Here is a 22,098-nt window from a genome sequence, read left to right as displayed (position 1 = left end):
CAGTCCTTTTGAAACAAGTTTAACCTCTTACACCCAGAGCAACCGAGAGGGGGCGCTGATCACCAAAAAAAGACATATCATGGTATTACTCTACAACAGGCTCGTTCAAGATGAGCAATATCTGTGACAGATAGAAATGTGTCCGAGTGTGGTCCGACTTGTTCTGATGTCATGCTGACATTTGTCAAAAAACTCTCGCAACCGTGCCAGGCAGCGCAGTCAGGAGCAGTTGCTCTGACCCGACTGCGCTGACTAAAGGCATGATGGGAAATGACTTGCTGACAACACGGCTTAATACTTCTTGGCAATTATATGTGAATATTCCCAACACTCTGACAGTGTGATCCCTGTATGGGATATGTGATTGTTATTATATTTCTGAAATATCTAAAATACGTGTCTTTATTAAACGAAAAATGGATGGAAAGACACGTCTTATGGGGGAAATGAAATAGCATGTACACTGAGTGTCATTTTCATTTTAAAGAAACAGAATTTAAATTATATCCACTTTATCAGCAACAGCGCATAACAGCAGATGATGGTAATGCACTATTAATTTGTGATCTGCCAATACAGCAAAAAAAGAAGAAGCAACAGCGCATGAACATGAATCCCGTGATATCTGCCTTTGATCTCGTAGGTGTCTGATCCACTATGAGAAGTGAGAACTGTCCAACATGACAGCACGTATTTCACTCCTCCCCTGACTGCAGCCCCCTTCTCTTTCTAACCAGCATGCACCTGCCAGTGATTACCGGAGATCGGTTCTGTGCAGAACTTGCTAATCTCAAACGAGCCTGCTTTCTCCCAGCTGATATGCTTTTACAAAGACAAAAATACTGTCAAGAAAAAGAGAAAACAATTCCCTTCCCTTGGTTGGATAATTTTAGTAGCTTTAAGTGTGTTAATATATTATTTACTTAAATTTACTAGAATACTTTATACTTATGTTAGACCCCTAAAATTATTCTACTGCTTGCATTTGTTTCTTAATATTTGTCTCAAATAATTGCTTGTGAACTTGAAACCATTAAGACATTCTTGAAGGGTAAATGCCATTGTTTTGATGTAATATTTAAATAAACTTTTAACTTTTTTTAAATGAAAGAGTGTATGACATAGGCTATTACTTTTGGTATCAAAATTGGTATTGGGAAGCGTGAAATTTCACTGGCATAAAAGTAGATTTTACCATTCAGTAATACTGCAATTTTGGTATTAATGTGAAGACTACTTAGGATGGCTGATGATCAGCTGGTATATAATAAATACAAGTAAATACAGTACTTTCTAGTACAGTTAAAGACATTGTAAGTCACTTGGTCAGCAAAAAGGTTCAGCTTTCGGATTTTGGTTCAGCCCCGGTGTAAGGAGGTAGCCTTGTTATGGATGTAACATCATGTAAAACATATGCAGGACTTATTTGTAGTTAAAGTTAAAATTTTGCTATTTAACAGTTAGAAAAATTTGCACTTTGTACTTTTAAAATATCCTACAGTAGAAAGTGATAAAAAAGTGGGGTGTAAAGTTAAGGTGCTCCATGGTCAAGGGTTCAAATTAGTCCAAATAAATAAAATAATGAAAATTACCATGACACTCTTATTACATCAAAAATCCTTTATTATTCCATGGCTGTAGACAAATTAGGGATTATTACATGTTTTGGTGTCACTGTGCTTTTCTGCATATCGCTGGCCCCTTTGGCATTTTGCTACGCCATTTTGTGGCCCGTTCTGTATAACGCGGCGGCCCATTTCAGCTTAACGTGGCCCATTCGGCCCCGTTTCACTCCCGATGGCCAGTCCGCCCCTGGCCAACCCCGTATCTCAGAATAGCATTCTGAGATTATATTCTTCTCACCACAATTATACAGAGCGGTTATCTGAGTTACCGTAGACTTTGTCAGTTACAAAAATACTCAAACCAGCCCGTCTGGCACCAACAATCATGCCATGGTCGAAACCACTGAGTTAAAAAAAAATTCCCCATTTTGATGGTCGATATGATCATTAACTGAGGCTCATGACCCGTATCTGCATGATTTTATGCACTGCACAGCTGCCACACGATTGGCTGAATAGATAATCGCATGGCATGATTGTTGGTGCCAGATGGGCTGGTTTGAGTATTTCTGTAACTGCTGATCTCCTGGGATTTTCACACACAACAGTCTCTAGAATTTACTCAAAAAAAAAAAAAAAAAACATCCAGTGAGCAGCAGTTCTGTGGATGGAAATGCCTTGTTGATGAGAGAAGTCAACAGAGAATGGCCAGACTGGTTTGAGCTGACAGAAAGTCTACGATAACTCAGATAACCACTGAGAAGAATAGCATCTCAGAATTTACAACATGTTGAACCTTGAGGAGGATGTACTACAACAGCAAAAGACCATGTCGGGTTCCATTTCTGTCAGCCAAGAACAGAAAGCTGAGGCTGCAGTGGGCACAAGCTCACCAAAACTGGACAGTTGAAGACTGTAAAAATGTAGCCTGGTCTGATGAATCTCGATTTCTGCTGAGGCACACAGATGGTAGGGTCAGAATATGGATCCAACAGCATGAATCCATGGACCCAACCTGCCTTGTGTCAACAGCCCAGGCTGGTGGCGGTGGTGTAATGGTGTGGGGAATGTTTTCTTGGCATATTTTGGGCCTGTTAATACCAATCAATCATCGCTTAAATGCCACAGTCTATTTAAGTGTTGTTGCTGACCATGTGCTTCCCTTCATGGCCACAATTTACCCATCTTCTAATGGCTACTTCCAGCATGATAATGCACCATGTCAAAAAGCAAAAGTCGTCTCAAACTGGTTTCATGAACATGAGTTCACTGTTCTTCAGTGGCCTTCCCAATCACCTGATCTGAATCCAAAAGAACACATTTGCGATTTGGTAGAATGGGAGATTTGCAGAAATTGCGTGATGCAATCATGTCAACATGAACCGGAATCTCAATTGAGACTCTTTTGAGAGGAATGCTAGGCCTGACCCAGTATTAGTATAGTATTCCTAATAACGTGCTCAGTGAGTGTATATGTAGGTAGGTTACATAGCACTCTTCATGGGGTATAGGATATTTGTGGGGGACAGTTTAGCATTTATTCTGCTGGAAAAATATTGTGATTGACCATTTTGAATCGAGTATTCCAGAAAGCTATGTAATAAATTAGATGAAACTGTTAAAAAGATGTATTTACCTAAAATGTGTCAAATATATATTTGATATATTGACATTAATGGATTCACATTCATGAATAAATTAATTGAGACTACAGGAAATTTTCAAACAGCTCCATCTACTGAATTGTCACCACCGTCAGACAGATAATCTAAGGGAGCTGATGCTGTTGAAAAAATAACCATATTTTGCATATCACACATTTATTAAATGCATTTTTTTTTTTTTTTACAATGAGACAAAATGATCTTAAAATTCCAAACAATGTCTTAATAAGTTGGATACTAGAGTTGACCTCATGGTTGTGATACTGTAAAAAATAAAAGCACAATTAACTCAATTTCATATCTTCTTTGTTTTCTTAACAGACAGCGTTTGTGCACCCTTTCATACAGTTAGTCTAATTAACTGGGGTGTAACTATGACCTGTGTGCTCAGCAGGAGGGTTATTCTCTGTTCAAGGTTAAAATTCATCTCATATTACATTAAAAACATGGACTGAAATTGCTCCCAAGAGGATTTTGTTTTAGTTGCATATTTACACAAAATTATACACATATTCAAACATATACAATTATTTTACTTTCAGAGAAGTGTTTTTCTCATGTCTTCAGGTGTTGTTTGTCACCCTAACTAATGAAATTCTGTCATAAACATATCAAATATATTGAGTTATGTTAAATAAGTCCTCCTTAATTTGTCTCAACAGTATTAACTGTTTTCTGCCTGTGCCCAGTATTGCTGTCCACCCTGTTGGTATGTACTACTCACAGCTGTAACAAATTAACCCACCCAGCTGTGACTTTGATTTTCTAACGTGCCATCATATTTTAAGGAAAATTAACCTAGGAAAAAATAAGACACTCAAAACTCCTTTGGTTTTTGATCATTTTGATGTTTAAACATCATATTGTGCTTGTTGCTCTCTTATGGATCCCACCCTGTTAGGCAACTTTAATGGGAAATATATTTTACAACTTTAAAATATGTGACAAATAGGTACTGAGTAAACATTTTAAAGAATTTAAAAGACCAGCCATTGGACCCAGGCAGATCTACAGGTTTAGACTTAAATTTCCACACTTTATTTGTTAGTGTTACTTCCACGCTGTTATGCAAAATTCTATTAAAGGAATACTTCACCCAAAAAGGAAAATTCTTTAATCATTTACTCACCCTCATGCCATCCCAGATGTGTATGACTTTCTTTCTTCTGCTGAGCACAAACAAAGATTTTTAATAGAATAAATCAGCTCTGCAGTTCCATACAATGCAAGTGAATGGTGTCCAGAACTCCAGAAGCTCCAAAAAGAAGATAAAGTCAGCATAAAACTAATCCATAAGACTCCTGTGGTTTATTCAATGTCTTCTGAAGGCATCCAGTTGGTTTTGGGTGAGAACAGACTAAAATATAGCTCCTTTTTGTCTTAGCATCTTAACAGCAGTCTCCTTGGCCATCATGATTTCAAGCTTGATTACACTTCCTATAGCACCATCTAGCGCATGTGTCAAGCACTAGGAAGTGTAATCAAGCTTGAAATCATGATCGTCAAGGAGACATTAATTTTTTTACTGTTGTCCTATGGATTATGTTTATGCTGACTTTATCTCCTATTTGGAGCTTCAAAGTTCTGGCCACCATTCACTTGCATTGTATGGACCTACAGAGCTGAGATATTCTTCTAAAAATCTTCATTTGTGTTCTGCAGAAGAAAGAAAGTCATACATCTGGGATGGCATGAGCTGAGTAAATGATGAGAGAATATTCATTTTTGGGTGAACTATCCCTTTAACATTCATTCATAAATATTAGGGAAAATATACGGACTACTTAAGCTCAACTAGAGTTGTTTTCTGAACAATAATCAGCCTTCTCGTGTAATGTAATACAAATAAATAAATAAATCTGATCCGAACAACTTTTTTAACATCTCATGAGGTTGAAAAGGCACCGCATAAAACAAGTCTCAGGAATTTAATACAGTGCATTTCCCTTTTGTGTCACAATCTATCTCTTATTTGTTCATTTTATGATCCAAGTTCCTAGTCATTTCTACTCTTTTTTGTTTTTTTACACATTAAGCAGTATAGTCCTTTTTTTTTCCCCTGAAGTAGATGTTGTGTGTGTCAGTAATAGTTGATAGATGGCTCGGAAACAAGTGTGCATCGTCCCTGTTTATCCTGATAAAAGCTGGTAATCCAAAGGCACTTTACTGTCTGTTATGGTACATCTGGAGATGGCAGCCTCTTTTGTGCTTTAACTCTGCTGCCCCGTTTGCCAAAACTGTTTTCAACTATTTCATTCCCAGTTTCGTGATACCCTACTGAAATCAGATTTAGGCTAAATGCAAAACTGGTATCAAAATCAGCAGACAAAACATTTGAATATAGAGGATATAGAGGTTGTTTTATATTCACATTTTACATATGTCATTGCCTAAGGACTTTAAATCAGCATGAAATCACAAGGAAATCAAAATTAACTGTATTTTCTTTTCTTTATGCATGGTTTTGGTCAAAGTGCATTTATTTAAAGAAAAAAAAATGTTTTTTGTCTTTGTAATTTTCCAGCAAAACGCAGTTACTTATCCCACCTCTGAAAAAAAAAAGTTATTTTTCGTCTCTCGTTTTCATTTCCTTTTGACGTCACCATGCCCCCTTGTTTTCCAACCCCTCCCCTCCAGCAACCAGTCATATAGAGACCACTTTTCACAATCTAATCCATTCCGGATTGATAAACTCAAGCACCAGCCTACATTTCTTTCATTAAATATCCTGTTTCAGTGAGGAAAAAAAATTCAGATTACAGAATTTTAATTATTGCAAATGCACTTCCACATTGATTTGTATGTATGTGTAGTAATTTAGGATTATGCTCAGTGGGTAAACAAAGATTATCAGTGCATTATCTTTAAACAGGAAATCTATAATTCAGCACAGTCCAGAATATAAGAACTCCAGGCCTTTGTTCACTGATTTCTTACCTTTGCCTAATAGCCTCTTTACATTAGTTTTTTTTCCCCCTAACAATTAACTTATTAGGTAAAAACAAAAGATACTAATTGCTAGTAAGGTGCAAAATACATCCTTTATGGGTTTGTATTACACTGTGTGAATGTGCAGCTTATAAGTATAAAATAAATATAGAAGGCAGAGACTTTTGCACTTAATGCAAACAGTGTTAGATGCTATTTGCACCCCTAATTAAATACTACCATTCAGTAAAGAGGCATCACTGCAGTATGTTTATTGTGTTTATTTTAGAGTCCCACAGACACCCTACACCAACACCTACCCCTAAACCTAACCCTAACCTTCCCTGCTTTCTTGAAATATTACTATATGCATTCTACATGTATTTTACATACAATACATTCACACAGAGTACTGAGAACATATAAAGGATGTAATCTGATTCATACTACCTATTGATTTGTTTTGTTTTTAGCTTATAAATTCATTGTTATGACAAAAGCAAATGTAAAGGAGCTATACAGCAAGAATAAGAAATCAGTCAATAAATGCTTAATAAATACTTTATAATGCCAAACTAGTTCATAACTGGTCACTTCCAAGTGTAATTATTATTCATTAATTACTGTCTAAAATAATGTGTTACCAAAAATACTTTTGGACTTGCTTTTGTATGTGCTCATAATTAGAGCAGACGATATTTATGAAAAACGAAACACTGCACTGTACTACACTAACAAGACACTAATGAGATGACACTAACGAGTGATCATGAGAGCAGTTAAAAAAAAAAGTGAGATATGCAAAAAGTTTTCTTGCAAAACATTTCTTAGAAATATGAGTTTTGAAGTTGTTATGCTCTAATTATGTGAGCTTGTAAATGTTTTCTTCTGATGTACTTTAAAGACCTCACTCGTACTTTTCTGGCTTTTTATTTTCCCCTGAAGTTCACTTATAAAGTTTTTCACGTTTTCTTTGCACCAAAAACTTCTGTAATCTAGTTTTACATGACTGTCTTCCACCCTCTCTGACCTCTAAACAAATGACATTTCTTTCGTCATTGAAATGTACATTATTAGATGGGGTGTGTTGTATTTTGCATTAAAGTGTGTGGAGACTTTATTGTCTGGTGAATTGTAGGATATGTTGTTTTAACAAACAAGCAAATCACAGCAAAAAGAAGTGATATGAAAGCAATCGCTGACAAAATGGAAATGTGTATTATATACAGTATATTTATAATTACTTACCTAGCACCATTTTATTACAAACAGTGAACCTCTATTAATGTCATTATACTGTAGATCACTGCATCAATGCGAGCAAAATATACATTATTAGATGAGTTGTATTATATTTTGCATAAAAGTGAGTGAGAACTTTATTGTGAGGTGTTGGCTGTTTTTCTATAAAGAAAGTGAATCTGTTTTCATTGACGTATCTTGCAATAAAAATGCCTATAATTGAGAAAAGTGCTCTTTCGCATCACTTTCGGTGTGAACTGACGTTCCATCTGTGATTTATTTATTATGCAGCTTTGCTTCAATAAATATTCTGGGTGAACTGGAGAGGGAGTTCTGAGTTCTGAATGTTTGCTTTATTCCCTTTAACCTTCATGTTCTGTTTTGGATATGAGTAGTCTCGTATAGACAAACCTTTGACCACAGCTAAAGATCTGGGGTGGATTGCATCTTAAACTGGCCAAGAACTGCCCAATTAGACAGGAATACCTATATGACTGGCATGTAAAGCAACCATGCACAGATAGTTTTGTTAATACATGTCCTTTCAGGGCAGGGTTATCAGAGGTATATTACACCATAATAATAGACAGCCATGGATAAAAAATAAATAAATAATAGTGCGGCAGTCTCTACAAGTGATTGCATCGAAAACTATGGCGAGTCTCAGACAATCAAGCATTGCATTAGTTTAGGCAGGTCACATTAGTCAAGCTTACTATCAGTTAAAAAGAATGAAACCCCAGGCCTGCATTAGGTGTCTGATTTATTTATGTTGTGAAGCATGAAGCCACTGAACAGCAGATTAAATCTGATAAAACTAGAAAAGGTCGTGACAAACCCAACAAGGTTTGAAACGCTTGCAGTGAGAACTGTATAAGTGTCAATCAAAACCAAAGAGAGGAATTTTTGCTTGAGAGGAAGTCAGAGTGTTTGATCATGTGATGCATCTCAGTCAAGATGTCAAAAAGGAATTTACCTCTGTACCTCAGAATTGTATTATATATATATATATACACACACTACCAGTCAAAAGTTTTGAAACACTTGATTGAAATGTTTCCCATGATCTTAAAAATCTTTAAAAGCATAGATGAGAACTCCTTCAACACTGTTTAAAAATCATCCCAGGGTGATACCTCAAGAAGTTGGTTGAGAAAATGTCAAGAGTACATGTCTGCAAATTCTAGGCAAAGGGTGACTACTTTGAAGATGCTAAAATATAACACAGTTTTGAATATTTTGGATTTTGTTTAGTCACAACATAATTCCCATAGTTCCATTTATGTTATTCCATAGTTTTGATGACTTTACTATTATTCTAAAATGTGAAAAAAAAAAAAATTATAATAATAAAGAATGAGTAAGTTTTTCAAAACTTTTGACCGGTAGTGTATGTATGTATATATATATATATATATATATATATATATATATATATATATATATATATATATATATATATGTATGTGTGTATGTGTGTGTGTGTGTGTGTACTGTATATAATTTAATTGTTTGTGAAGAACACGCAGCACTACATATATCTACAGTGGCAGAAGTATGTATGCCATATGTAGTGCTGCGTGTTCTTCCCAAGCAATTCAACCTTAGTTTCATCAGTCCACAAAACATTTTCCCAGTAGTGTTGTGGAGTGTCAGGGTGGTCTTTGGCAAAATTCAGGCACGCAGCAATGTTTTTGTTGGAAAACATGCACACCATGCCTGTTTAATGTTTGACATATAGTACACTCATGAACAGAGATGTTCACCAGTTCCAGTGATTCCTTCAATTCTTTATCTGTCACTCCAGGGTTCTTTTTTACCTCACTGAGCATTCAGCGGTGGCCCATTGAGTCATCTTGGCTGGACGGCCACTTCTAGGGAGAGTAGCCACAGTACTAAATCGTTTCCATTTATTAACAATTTGCCTAACTGTGGACAGATGAATATCTAAGCACTTTGAGATCACTTTGCAACCCTTTTAAGCTTTATGCAAAGCAACAATTCTTGATCGTAGGTCTTCTGAGATCACTTTTTCCAATCTCGTTTCATTGGATGCCAGGTTTACCAACTCCTGACTCTAATTAGCTTTTGTTAACGTCATTAGTCTAGGGGTTCACATAATTTTTCCAACCTACACTGTGAATTTTTGAATGATGTATTAAATATGTTCAAGAACAATACAATATTTTTTTGTGTTATTAGTTAAAATAGATTGTGTTTGTTCATTATTGTAACTTAGATGAAGTTCAAACCAGATTTTAAGACAAATTTATATATAAATGCAGGTAATACCAAAGGGTTCACATACTTTTTTCTTGCCACTATGTATATGTATATATATATATATATATATATATATATATATATATATATATATATATATATATATATATATATCATTTATTTGGTCTGAATCTGACCATCATTTCAAGTGAAAAGCAGCTGTAGCCAATTAGATTCAAATTGTTTAATGCAAGAAGCAAAATACAGTGAAAATCTAGTGTAAAACAACCATGGCAGGCATGATTTCCACACTGATATTTTTCATGAAATGAGCACAAGGAGAATTAGATTTAATCAGTATGCCTTGATATTACACTACATAGTGATAAAAAACAGTATTTACCTACATATATTTTACTAAAATATTTTAATATATGATCAATTCCATGCATGAACTTTCGTGAAATTTCTGAGTGATGAGATCTGAGATGAAAGAGATTTTAGAATTAATTCTTTGAAACTGACAGTTTGAAGTGATTCACAGAAATGAATCAAACTTATCAACTCTAATGGTATTGTTGCTACTGAAGTTTAAATCAGAGACAGTATTGAAACATTACTGTCTCAACATACAGAAGTCGGAACACAAGGAAGCGTTGCAAAACTAGGCTACTGTCTCTGGACACTCTATAGGAAACTTAAACATCAATGAACAGTATGATTTAATGTACAAAATCATCATGGTTTTTAAATATTACACATTAAAGGGATAGTTAAAAATTTAAATTTACTCACACTCATGCCATCCCAGATGTGTATGATTTTCTTTCTTCTGCTGAACACACTCTGTAGGTCCATACAATGCAAATGAATGGCCAGAAATTTGAAGTTCCAAAAAGCACATAAAGGAACTACAAAAAGTAATCCATAAGACTCCAGTGGTTAAATCCATATATTAAGAAGTGATATAAGTGTGGGTGAGAAACAGATCAACATTGAAGTCCTTTTTTACTATCAATCTCCACTTTCACTTTCATTTTCACGTTCTTCTTTTGTTTTTGGCAATTCACCTTATTCGTGCATATCGCCACCTACTGGGCAGGGAGGAGAATTTATAGTAAAAAAGGGCTTACATATTTTTGGTTACTGTGGCCTTCAATTAACTGCAATTCATTGACTTTTTATTCAATGAAATCAGTGCATGTGAGCACACTTCAACATCACCATTACATATTAATTGTTCGATAGATTTTGATTTTGATATCCCCTTCTCTGTCTCTCTAGAGATGTCTGGGACGGGTGCGGACATCTTGCAGGTGCACTGGAAGCAGCAGTGGCTGGAGAATGGGACGCTGTTCTTCCACGTGTCCATGAGCAGTTCAGAGCAGCTCTCACAGGTCACACAACCTACCGTACGTGAACAGCCACGTGTCCTACACGAACACATGCATCTGCTGCACATCTCTGTGATGGTGAGTACATCTAAACACAAACAATACCAGCACAACTCGTAAGATGATTGGAGATCATCTCATTTTGGACAAGCTAGCGGCACTAGCTTGTGTGGTGCCCTGGGGGGGGGATTGTAAATGAGATGGCTGTTGGAGTTCAGGCCGCCTATGTCTATGTGGGAGCCCCCCCACAAGATACCTCCCTGCTGCCCATGTCGCCCATGCCTAAATCCGCCACTGTGGACAAGTATAGGTATATTTCAAGTCAACACATCTGTGCTCAAGAAGACAAAGCACACACACCTTTGCATTTATCCCAGATTCCAAATTGGATTCACACACATCAACCCATTTGGGTTGAAAGACTGATATCCAGTCAGACGTGAGACAAGAGAAACCAGTGAACAGGTGAAAATGAGAAACAGAGTGAAAGAAAGAAGAGGAAGTATATCATCCTCTTCATGGGAAAACAAAATGTATCTGTGTGTGTGTGAGAGAGAGCATCCAGTGGCACGCTGGCATTTAGAGTGAACATCATTAACTGTAATTCTGTCAAGATGGTGACAGATTAAAGGCGTTGAATGGTGTAACTCCACCAGGAAGCTGTCACTCACCCTCTGTTCACGCTCACTTGTTTGTTATCTCAGGTTTGATCCCTCTGTTCTGAAGATGAAACTAGTTTTTTCTTTTAGAATTTCTTAGTTTTTGGTTTGATTGCACTTTTGCTTTACTGACGCTGTGCGTATGCATGCTGACATGGTGTGCTTCTCATAACGTCGAGCGCTCCAAGGTAATGCAGCTGCACAAAGACAGCGCTCTGATGTGATGCATAAGTGAGCAGGACTTTCCATTTTACAAATCCGTCTTGCTTCGATTCCTCCATCCTCGTTTCCTTTTCCTAAGTGAGGAAAGGAAGCAATCCATCTATCTATCTATCTATTTATCTATCTATCTATCTATCTATCTATCTATCTATCTGTCTGTCTGTCTGTCTGTCTATCCATCTATCCATCCATCCATCCATCCATGTTCTATAATAAATATATACAATTATTAGATATTATACATAACATTATGTATAATATACACAATTCTATTTTCTTACTTTTACATTTTTCAATATCATAAAACTTTATTTACAGTAAATAAATAAATCAATGAAATGCAAAATCTATCAAGATAGATAGACAGATTAGTGTTGAATTTGTCGTTTGAAAGTTGTGTCTCTATCGAAGGTCATGGGTCTTCCAGCAGGACAAAAACCCTAAACACTCAAAAACATGAGTGATGCAAGGCAAGCAAAGACTTTAGATCTTAATTCCATTGGATATCAGTGAAGAGATGTGACAACAGCAGTTAGAAGAAGATGGTCTTCAAATTGACCCTTCACTAAGCTCCGCCCCCCCCTTAGTTACGGTCGCTCGCTCTGACAAGCTTTGCAGAACTCCTCAAAAAAATGAATGGTAGATTTGCGTGAACGGCACATTTTTTAGCCAAATATTCTCATAAACAGAATGGATAATATGCTTTAGTGGGCTGGAATGAAGAGTGACATTGTAAGGCATATTTTTTGGACTTTTTATAAAAGAAATGATTAAATTACACAGTAATTTGATTAAAAACTCTGGAATATGTGAATCAGAATTGAGGCAAACAAATATCACAGTCACTTGAAAAGAGAAAAATGTCATTTAATAGCGATTACAAACCTCATAACATTAGTGTAAGTGAAAAGAACAGCTTATAACGTCTCATAACACACTCATTTTTATGCTTTGAACTCTTTATTTACTATCACCTTTACTAAGACCTGAAAAAATACCTAAAAAATGAATGTTAAGTTGTCATCTTTAATTTATCTCGGAGCAAATGTAGGTGTCCATGCTGATGTTATACATGTTCATATGGGTATGAGGAACTACACACTTTAATACATTGCATGCTCTTCTCAATATTTATTTAAAGGTTATTATTTTATTTTTTTAAAGACAGAAAAAAATAAAAATAAATACTGCGTGTATCTTCTCCAGATACCTCGTGTCTGGGATAATTTCGATAAAATCCCTCTTAAAACTAGTCAAACACACATTACTCCCATAGGCTCTCATTGTAAAAAGGCAAACGCTTGTCAGAGAAATGGTTGCGGGACAACAGTTGCTAAGACAGGATTGGTCAGAAACACTTTTAAGGCGGGGCTTAGCAAATGGTCAATTTGAGAGAATTTAAACTGTTTGAAAAAGAAGAGTGGACCAAACTGCCAGAAAAAGACAAAATATAGTCAGCTAGACCAGCACTAACCAGCTTAAACCAGTCTTATCCAGCACGGAAAAGACTGGTCTTTCAGCAAAGTAGAGATGTGGAGTGTTACTGGTGAAAATATGAAGCTCTCCATTACAGTTATATTGCACAAAATTGTGCTACCAAACATTGAGTCATAAACTAACCTTTATCATTTACATTTTCTTTTTTCGGTCCATTGGAAACCAAAGAAACACACATGTGGGTATTATACTATAAGTGTAATAAAAAAAATTAAAAAAAACTCTGATGCAAATTGAAGTGGACTTGTTGACCTGAGTTTGGAAAACTGCTAAACTAAAGTTAAAGGTACATTTAAAGGTGGTATTTATTTATTTATTTATTTATTTTTTCTCATCCAAAATTTTACACATAAAGAAATACATTTTACATAAAAAAAATAAAAATAAAAATGGTTGACAAGGTAATCTCTGATCACAGACATAACAGAACACTATATGGTTTACATGTTGCTCCATTTTACTTTGAGTATGTAAAAGACACTCTTTTGAAAAGCTTCGTTCTAGATTTTCTCATTATATTCTCATGGTTGTGTAAAAGTTTTGTAATCATAACTCATCGTGGTCATTGCTATCTCTGTTTATGGTACCTGGAATTATTAGCAAACCAGTCAGAAAAAACTTTACCAGAGGGATCTAAAAATCTGGTTAAAGTTTTCTTTGAAAACTTAGTTTTCAAAGTTTTAAGCCGTTAAAGTTTTAAACTGTTCAGACAGAAGAATCAGAGGCTTTTATGTTTTATTGATTTGTGTGTAGTACAGAGTGTATCATACACTTATATTCTTGTTACTCCAATGAGCAGCTAATAAAGGCCTATTTATGAGACCCTGCAAGCACTGTTATCTTTAATAGTCGTGTGGATGATTGTCCTGCATGGAAATATACCAGCAATACAAGATCCATTTTTTTTTTTTTATTTGTGCAATGAAAGTGGAATGTGAATAGTTTCTTACAGTTTATCAATATAAAGAGTATTTCTATCAGAATAGACTCTGGATGATTGGAATTATTATGAATGTAGAGAAACATGTAATATTTGGTGTAAGCCCCATCCTACGGTTCAGCCCTCAGATACTTGCTTGAACAGTCAGATCCTGCTGGAGGCATTGACGGCAGGGGAGCAGAGCTTACCCCCGCACAGGAAGTGACCTCAACTGGTGTAGATGGGGTGGAGGGGGGTGAAAACAACGGAAGTATGCAAACAATAGAGACTGGTGTGTAGGCTTATAAAGCGGAGGCTGTATTGTGATTGGATGAGATGCCTGATTGAATGAAAGCGTAAGGATCCAGAGTCTTTCCGATAGAAATACCGCTTACACTTCCATTGCCATTCATAGGTAGATTAAAGAAACACAATTACATAATTGTGCACTAACCCTACCCCTAACCCTAAGTGTGAAATGAATAAGTGCTTAAAATTGTTCAGATGTAATTTCTAAGCAGACACAAATTGATCAATTAATTAAATATTGGTTTATTAGCTGTGGACTTCAATATAATAACATTTTCTTTTTCTAAATAGCTATTTTTAAGAGAATGGCTTGGTTGTCAATAATCTTGTCTTACCATCTACACTGTAAATATTATACTTAATTTTCTGTGCCTTCATGAAATTCAAATACTTGAAAGTACTTTTAAATCAATACATAACATCAATATATTAGTTTTGTATTAAATCTGATGTTTGTAATTTTTTCAATGTTATCTGGTTTAATATGCAGAATTTATAATAAATGCAAAAATATTAAATAATAAATTAATAAATAAATAAATAAATAAATTAATTAATACATTTTAGGAAAATATATATATATCTTTTTTTATAGGTGGAATTTTATAGGTGGAATTTGTCTACAAAACTAATTTCAATAATACTTTAGATCAAAAGTTTTTTTTGGACATAATCATATGGTGTATTGATATGGAAATATTCTTATCTAAATAGCAGCAACAATACTTTCCCATAGTAACTCTTAATGGGAATATTATCTCCGGATCAGTGTTATTATAGTTAATGAAATCTGAATCTAAAAATAAATAAAAACATTTTCGTTAACTAAAATAAAAAGAAAAACTGAAATTATTGGAAAAACTGAAACGAAACTAAAATACTTTTTCATAACTCCAAAACTAACTAAAATAAAAATACAAATGGTCTCAAATTCATTTTAGTTTTAGTTTTTGATATACTAGGGTGAATATGGGCAAAGTGGGACACTTTTGGAAATTTTCCATTTCATGACACTTTTAAGTGTGATCCAAACACACATAACCACACATTATACCTTTGAAGAAAGCTTAGGATGTCTTCTACTTCAGTCAAAAGAAAAATGAAGAAATGCTTAATATTGAGAAGTGGAACCTTTGAAGACCCTCTTTTGTTTTTTTTGTTTTTTTGTTTTTTTACCAAATCCCAGATTTTTAAAGCAATAAAGTGTGACAGATGAAAAATTATTCTCTAGAATATATATATATATATATATATATATATATATATATATATATATATATATATATATATATGGAATTAATTTTTATATTTTCTAATACATTTTTACATCATAAATAATAATGTAACATAGACCTACAGAGCTGAGATATTCTTATAAAACTCGTAATTTGTGTTCTGCTGAAGAAAGAAAGTCATACACATCTGGAATGGCACGAGGGTGAGTAAATGATGAGAGAATTTACATTTTTGGGTGAACTATCCCTTTAATTGTTTACTTCCCAAAGATTAGTTTAGTAATAATTTATAATGATTTAAGGAAATTCATATGGATACAATGGAGATCAAGCTTAAATGTGCTTTGTCACTTTGCCCGTATTCACCCTGTATTATAAAATTTACAACATTTACAATCCAAATTAAACAAGATAATACAACTAGATAGAGTTTACACAAGACTGCCCTGAGAAATGTAATGATGTTAGACTTTTTAAATGATACCAGTAAACATTCAGCTTTGGCAGTCATAAAAAATACTAAAACTAAAACTAAAATAAAAACTAACTAAACTGAAACTGAGAAAATGAAAACTAAACTAAAACTAACAGAAAAAGTGTGAAAACTTAACGAAAACTAAACTAATTTGGAATGACAAATTGAAAATAAAATAGAAATAAAAGATCCAAAACTATAATAACACTGCTCCAGATCTCACTGGGCATACGGTGGAAACATAAAATGTTTGATAGCTTTATCTGTTTTTACACTTCTCACACAGTGCACTGCAAAAGGAAAAGTGTTAATGCTAGCATGTCTTAAAAAGCTCTGTGTTAGGCACATTTAAATGAGGAACCACAGAAGGAGGCTCTCTTTAAATTAGCATACATGTCATTCACGTCGCACAAACACTATATGCTGGATAATGATCACTCCGTAGGTTACAATCGCACCACAGCACATTCAGATAATGAGTTTGAAGTTCTGTGCTGTACATAGAGTTGTACAGAGATTACTGGAATTTTTACTGGGAGAAGAAATGATGAAGATAAAAACAAGGTGTTCAAGTTGGCACCATTGCATTCTGGGAAAGATGTGGATCTGAGGAGATGTCAGTGTGTTGAACATACACAATGGGTTTATAGACATCGTGTCTAATGTTTAGTCTTCAAACTCATCTACATAATGTTGCATCTTATTGCAGAATGTCTTACAATACAAGAGCGTGAATTTCTTAATGAAAAAAACTACAAATATTGGAACACACTACATGCTCTTATATTTCAGTCATCAAAATATTAATAACTACATTCTTGACCAACACAAATTAGGTATCATTTGAAAGCTTAGAAGCTCTACATTCCAATGCATGCAGGCATTATGACCAAAACTGAACAAGTGCTTTGATATTTGCAGACAAATCAGAAGTGTTCCGTTTTAATAATTTATCTAAAAAAAAAAAATAAATAAATAAAAAAAAAAAAAAAATGCACTGTACATATTATAGCCATCAGTAAAAACATATCAAACTGATCATTAGATTATCCACACAAAGCACAATGTTACATATGGCCACCAGGAGATGGTGTCAAGTACATGACAGATTCAATGATGACTCAAATGGCACAGAATGAAACTCATTCTCTGAAATTGCATTACTAAAATCACATTTGCATGCAATGCAAACCTTTAGTCATTGTTGTGTTTGCATGTGTAATTAGTTTGTATGTACAATTATTATGTTTTATTAGTTTGGAGAGGATTTTGGACACATGGAGACAGTTTTGGACACTATGATAAATATTTTTTGTAACTTTTGATTGCTTTGTTGTATCAACACAATTTTGTTTCTCAGGCACAGTTGACACGACTGGCAACAATATATACTATATCTATATCAATCTATAATGATATTAATCTATATATATATATATATATATATATATATATATATATATATATATATATATATATATATATATGTTTTTTTTAAGCTTCATTTACAATGTTACCAAACATTTTTTTTTTTTTTTTTTTGTCAAGTTATAAGCCTTTAATATTGGGTATGCCACTGAAACAGGAAATCTGCTTGTTACGTCTTTTGTATTGTTGGTTGGTTATATTGTTGTTATATTGTTGGTAAGGCTTAGGCGTAGGGGTGGGGTGAGATGTTAAACATATCTATTTTATTTTGCAATGTACATACAATTATTGAGAATACATTTACCTGCCTGTTATATTTCTTTATTGGTTGTTTTTTAGGAGTGGAGTTGGGTTAAAGGATCTACAATATTGATATGATACTGTAGTATAATGTAACTAAATTAAAATAAAGCATAATAGAACACTGGGGGCAGATGTGTGATAAATCAAAAGATTACTGAACCTGTGACGGAATTGTCTAACTGAGGTGAGAACAAAGTGACAAAGACATTTGAGCTCTGAGTGCCATTCACTAATTTCTATCATGATGTCATCCCCCAGAAACAATTGTTTTTTTTTTTTTTTTTTTTTTTTTTTTTTGGTGGTGGTATTAGTTGATTTGTCTTTAAAGCATTACAACCTGTTAAAAAATAAAATTATAGAAATCTGTATATTAATATTGACATCTCTAAATGGTTCCAAAACAATTCCTTTAGTACTTTTGTAAGTAAGAAATACAATTCTGATTGGATTTACTGCCCTCAGCATCCTGTTACAATTGGTATTTTTATAAAATACCACTAATTACAACAAAACTTATAATGTGTATCTTTAACTACATATTCATATTAACAAATATCCAGTAATTACTCTGATTTAAGTCTCACAAGCCTTAAGACTTGCACTGTAACAATTAATGGTTCATTTGGCATCAGACAGGACTAAATTAATGACTTGCAGTTCACTACGTTTTTTTATTCATTCAGGCTCATAAGCATCATTCTCATAATAGTCATTCTTTCAGGAATTGGACTACACTGGTCGGGCTGTATGTTTTGCACTGCAGATTCAAAAGAACCTGCTTATATGAGTCATTCTTTCTGTAATCAGACTACACTGGTCTCGCTGTATCTTTCGCACTGCTGATTCAATAGCGGTGTGGCAGTGCCGCTGAATGGTAGTCCAGGAATCACTGTCTGTGTATTTTAGTATGGTGTTCCATCATTAATTGGAACATTGGTGGAAGAATGCAGGTAAGAGGACCGTTAATGAAACCCCAAGTTTTAACCAATTCTGAATAAGAACTGACCTTACGAAAATCGAGAGTTCATGGCAAATTTACGGCAAACTTGCAGCAAATTGTCTATTGTTGCCAAAGATTTGCCAGAGCAGGGCTCCAGACTAAAAAAAAATGACTATGGAGTCATTGGCTCCTAAACTGGAACATTTAGGAGCCAAATGGCTGTTTTAGTTGCCACATCACAGAATTGCTCGATTTAGATTGTTGTAAAAAAACAACATAGAAAGCCAAAGAAAAGACAGCTGATAGCTCATTAATTGGGTGTTTAATAAATATACTGTTTAGTTGAGTGCACAAATTTGCATCAGTAAATGTGTGTACCTTGTGTAATAGTCCCTCAATGGTCCTAAGTAACAAAAGCTGGATCTCACATCACAAATATATACATATATATATATATATATATATATATATATATATATATATATATATATATATATATAATTAAAACAATCTTAGTCTTTCTTTACTGTGACTAGATGGCCCAGACACAAAGACTGCAAGAGTGCAAATTGAATGAAATCCCAGATGCAGTTTATTGTGCTACTCCAATCCCAATCAAAAATTACCAGGACAAAAAAAAAAAAAAAAAGATTTGGTACATAACACGGCACTTTTCATTACAAACAAGCCCGAAATACACATGGGACTACTATTTTGAAATGTCTGCGCTCCCAGTTGTGAACTCACTGATGGCTGATTCGCAGAGAAATTGACTCAAATTCAAACTGCTTACCTGAGCTCCTGAGTTCAAACGAGCTCTTGTCAGATGATTCATTATAAAGACCCAGTTCAAAATAGTAATTGTTCACAAATCAGACATAATGGCTCGCACTGTGTTTGTTGTTGCGTGCAGCCAGCGAGCTCATATCATCAACAGAAAGGGTGAAAAGCAGCGCGAAACACACTGGCGCTCTAAATAACTTACAAGATGATATCTGACAAAACCACATATGAAAGCACACATCCTGACTGTCGCCAATGACGGCTAGATTTTAAATTATTGTCGCAATCATTTATTTTTGGTTGCATTTGCGACCATTTTAGTCGCAGTCTAGAGACCTGCAGAGGTTCACTACTACTGGCGTAGAGCTGCAAACTTCTGGCAAACATTCGTGGCGAATCAAAAGTGCATTTGCATGTAAAAATAACTATTTGTAATGTATTTACTGCAAATTTGTGGCTAGTTTAGATTTTTCGTAATGGCGGTTCTCAACCCAATCCTTATAATAATAAAATCTAAATCAGCTTCAAGTTGACACCCTCATGTGAGCTCATGTTACCAGAACATCTAAGAAACCGCTTAGCAAGTTGCTAAAAAAATGCTCAGAACACATTGACAGCCTCATACCAACGCCCTGTCAACCCACATGGGCAAACACTAGTCATATTTTCATCAGAAAATGTTCATCAAGTTTAATATAGTACAGTTTTCTGTTTTCTGTATGGCCTTAAACAACCCTGGACCTGCTAAAGTGGAAGCTAGCTTCATCTGTTAGCCATTTGTTTGTCAGCTCCTGTCTTGTTTTAACTTTGTTTACATAGAAATCTCTTGCTCCATTTTATAAAGCCCAAATCCACACCACAGAAGCCCTTGTTTACATCTGTTGCTCATTAGCTTGTCCACACCTATCACAACCCAGAGTACAACACTGTCTGAGATCATCCGCTTGACCGGACGCAGCGAGCCAAAGCGGAGCTTCTGCATGCTGTATGAGTCCCTGCACCTTTGCATAATCATTTATAGCGACGACTCTCACTGCATGTGAAATGTTGTGTCTGTTTGAGTGTGCTACAGCTTCAGGGCACAACAGACCATCATTGATTCATCGTTTTATCCTCGTGTGCTGCTTATCAAATGGCCACTGCAGAATCAGGTGGTTTCTCTCTGCCTGTGTTTTTGCACTGGACTGTACCTTCTACCTCAGGGCTTCATTTAGAAAACTGCGTGTCTGGAATACAGACATAAACCAGGCAACCTCTTACACAGACACCCTGTCCAATCAAGCTTCACTATTACTATTGCTCATGCTGTTATTGATTTGAACAAACCTTTAATACAATGTATTAATCTTTGGCACACTATTTCTGTTACACACTATATATATATATATATTTTTTTTTTTTTTTTTTTTCATGGTGGATGATAAAACAGAAACACACACACACACACACACACACACACACACACACACACACAGGGTTTGCACTAATTTTATTAAAAGAAGAGTTAAGAGCTATTCCAGGTATATTGATCCAGGTTTAATTTTTAATTCGAGTTGTGTTACACCACTTAATTTTAATAGCTTGATCTCATGGAAATTACTTGACTGTGCCGACATTGTTGCAGTTTTATATTATGTGGTTCACATTACACGTCACGACAGTTTTGAGGTGAAATGTCCACTGTGTGGCGTAAAAACGAGTTAAATGTTCTCCCAAACAGATGAGGTTTTTAAGGTTAATGTTCAAGTTTTAAATCAACAAAATGTTCCTCCCAACCCTAAACCTCAAACCTAAACATATAGCCTGATCACATGAGAATTACATGACCGTGGCAACATTTTTGCTAAATGAAATTACGTTGTTCATTACATGTATCTGTAAAGGAATAAGGGAGTCGCATAAATTTCATATTTCATGCAATCCTATTTACATACAGTTTATTTACATTTATACATTTTTTTGTAAACTGCATTGATTTCACCATGCATTATTTTCTTTTAAGTCATAATTATAAAATAGTAATAGTACTTTGTTCTGTTAGCTCAATATAATACATAATTAATGTCTGTGACATTTAAACTGAAGCTTGACAGACGGGGTATATGTCTTTAAGATAGTGTTGTGTGAGACAGAAGTGAGTACAAGAGTTTTTCACAAGCCTTGGACTTAGAATGGACCCCACCGAACCTCACCAAAATGACCTGCCGATTGAACAGCGATGTACCTCACTGATCTCTGCTTGCATCACCTTTGTCTATTAATGGACTACACTCTTGAAATGGAATACATAGACTATCATTTAATTGGCAACA

At 34.8% G+C, this 22,098-nt stretch overlaps 1 protein-coding gene across 2 annotated transcripts in view; it reads left to right on the top strand.

Annotated features, from left to right (window-relative positions):
• LOC127425941 (astrotactin-2-like) overlaps positions 1 to 22,098 on the top strand; it is an 829,264-nt gene that overhangs the window by 163,843 nt on the left and 643,323 nt on the right. For both annotated transcript variants that reach the window (XM_051672308.1, XM_051672299.1), the window contains exon 2: positions 10,907 to 11,094. In XM_051672308.1, the coding sequence (XP_051528268.1) occupies positions 10,907 to 11,094 (188 nt within the window). The remainder of the gene's footprint in view (positions 1 to 10,906; positions 11,095 to 22,098) is intronic.

This window comes from Myxocyprinus asiaticus, chromosome 3, assembly GCF_019703515.2.
Source record: "Myxocyprinus asiaticus isolate MX2 ecotype Aquarium Trade chromosome 3, UBuf_Myxa_2, whole genome shotgun sequence".
Classification (NCBI taxonomy): Eukaryota; Metazoa; Chordata; class Actinopteri; order Cypriniformes; family Catostomidae; genus Myxocyprinus; species Myxocyprinus asiaticus.
Note: the sequence above shows the minus strand (reverse complement) of the source record. Positions and strands in the feature narration are given on the sequence as shown.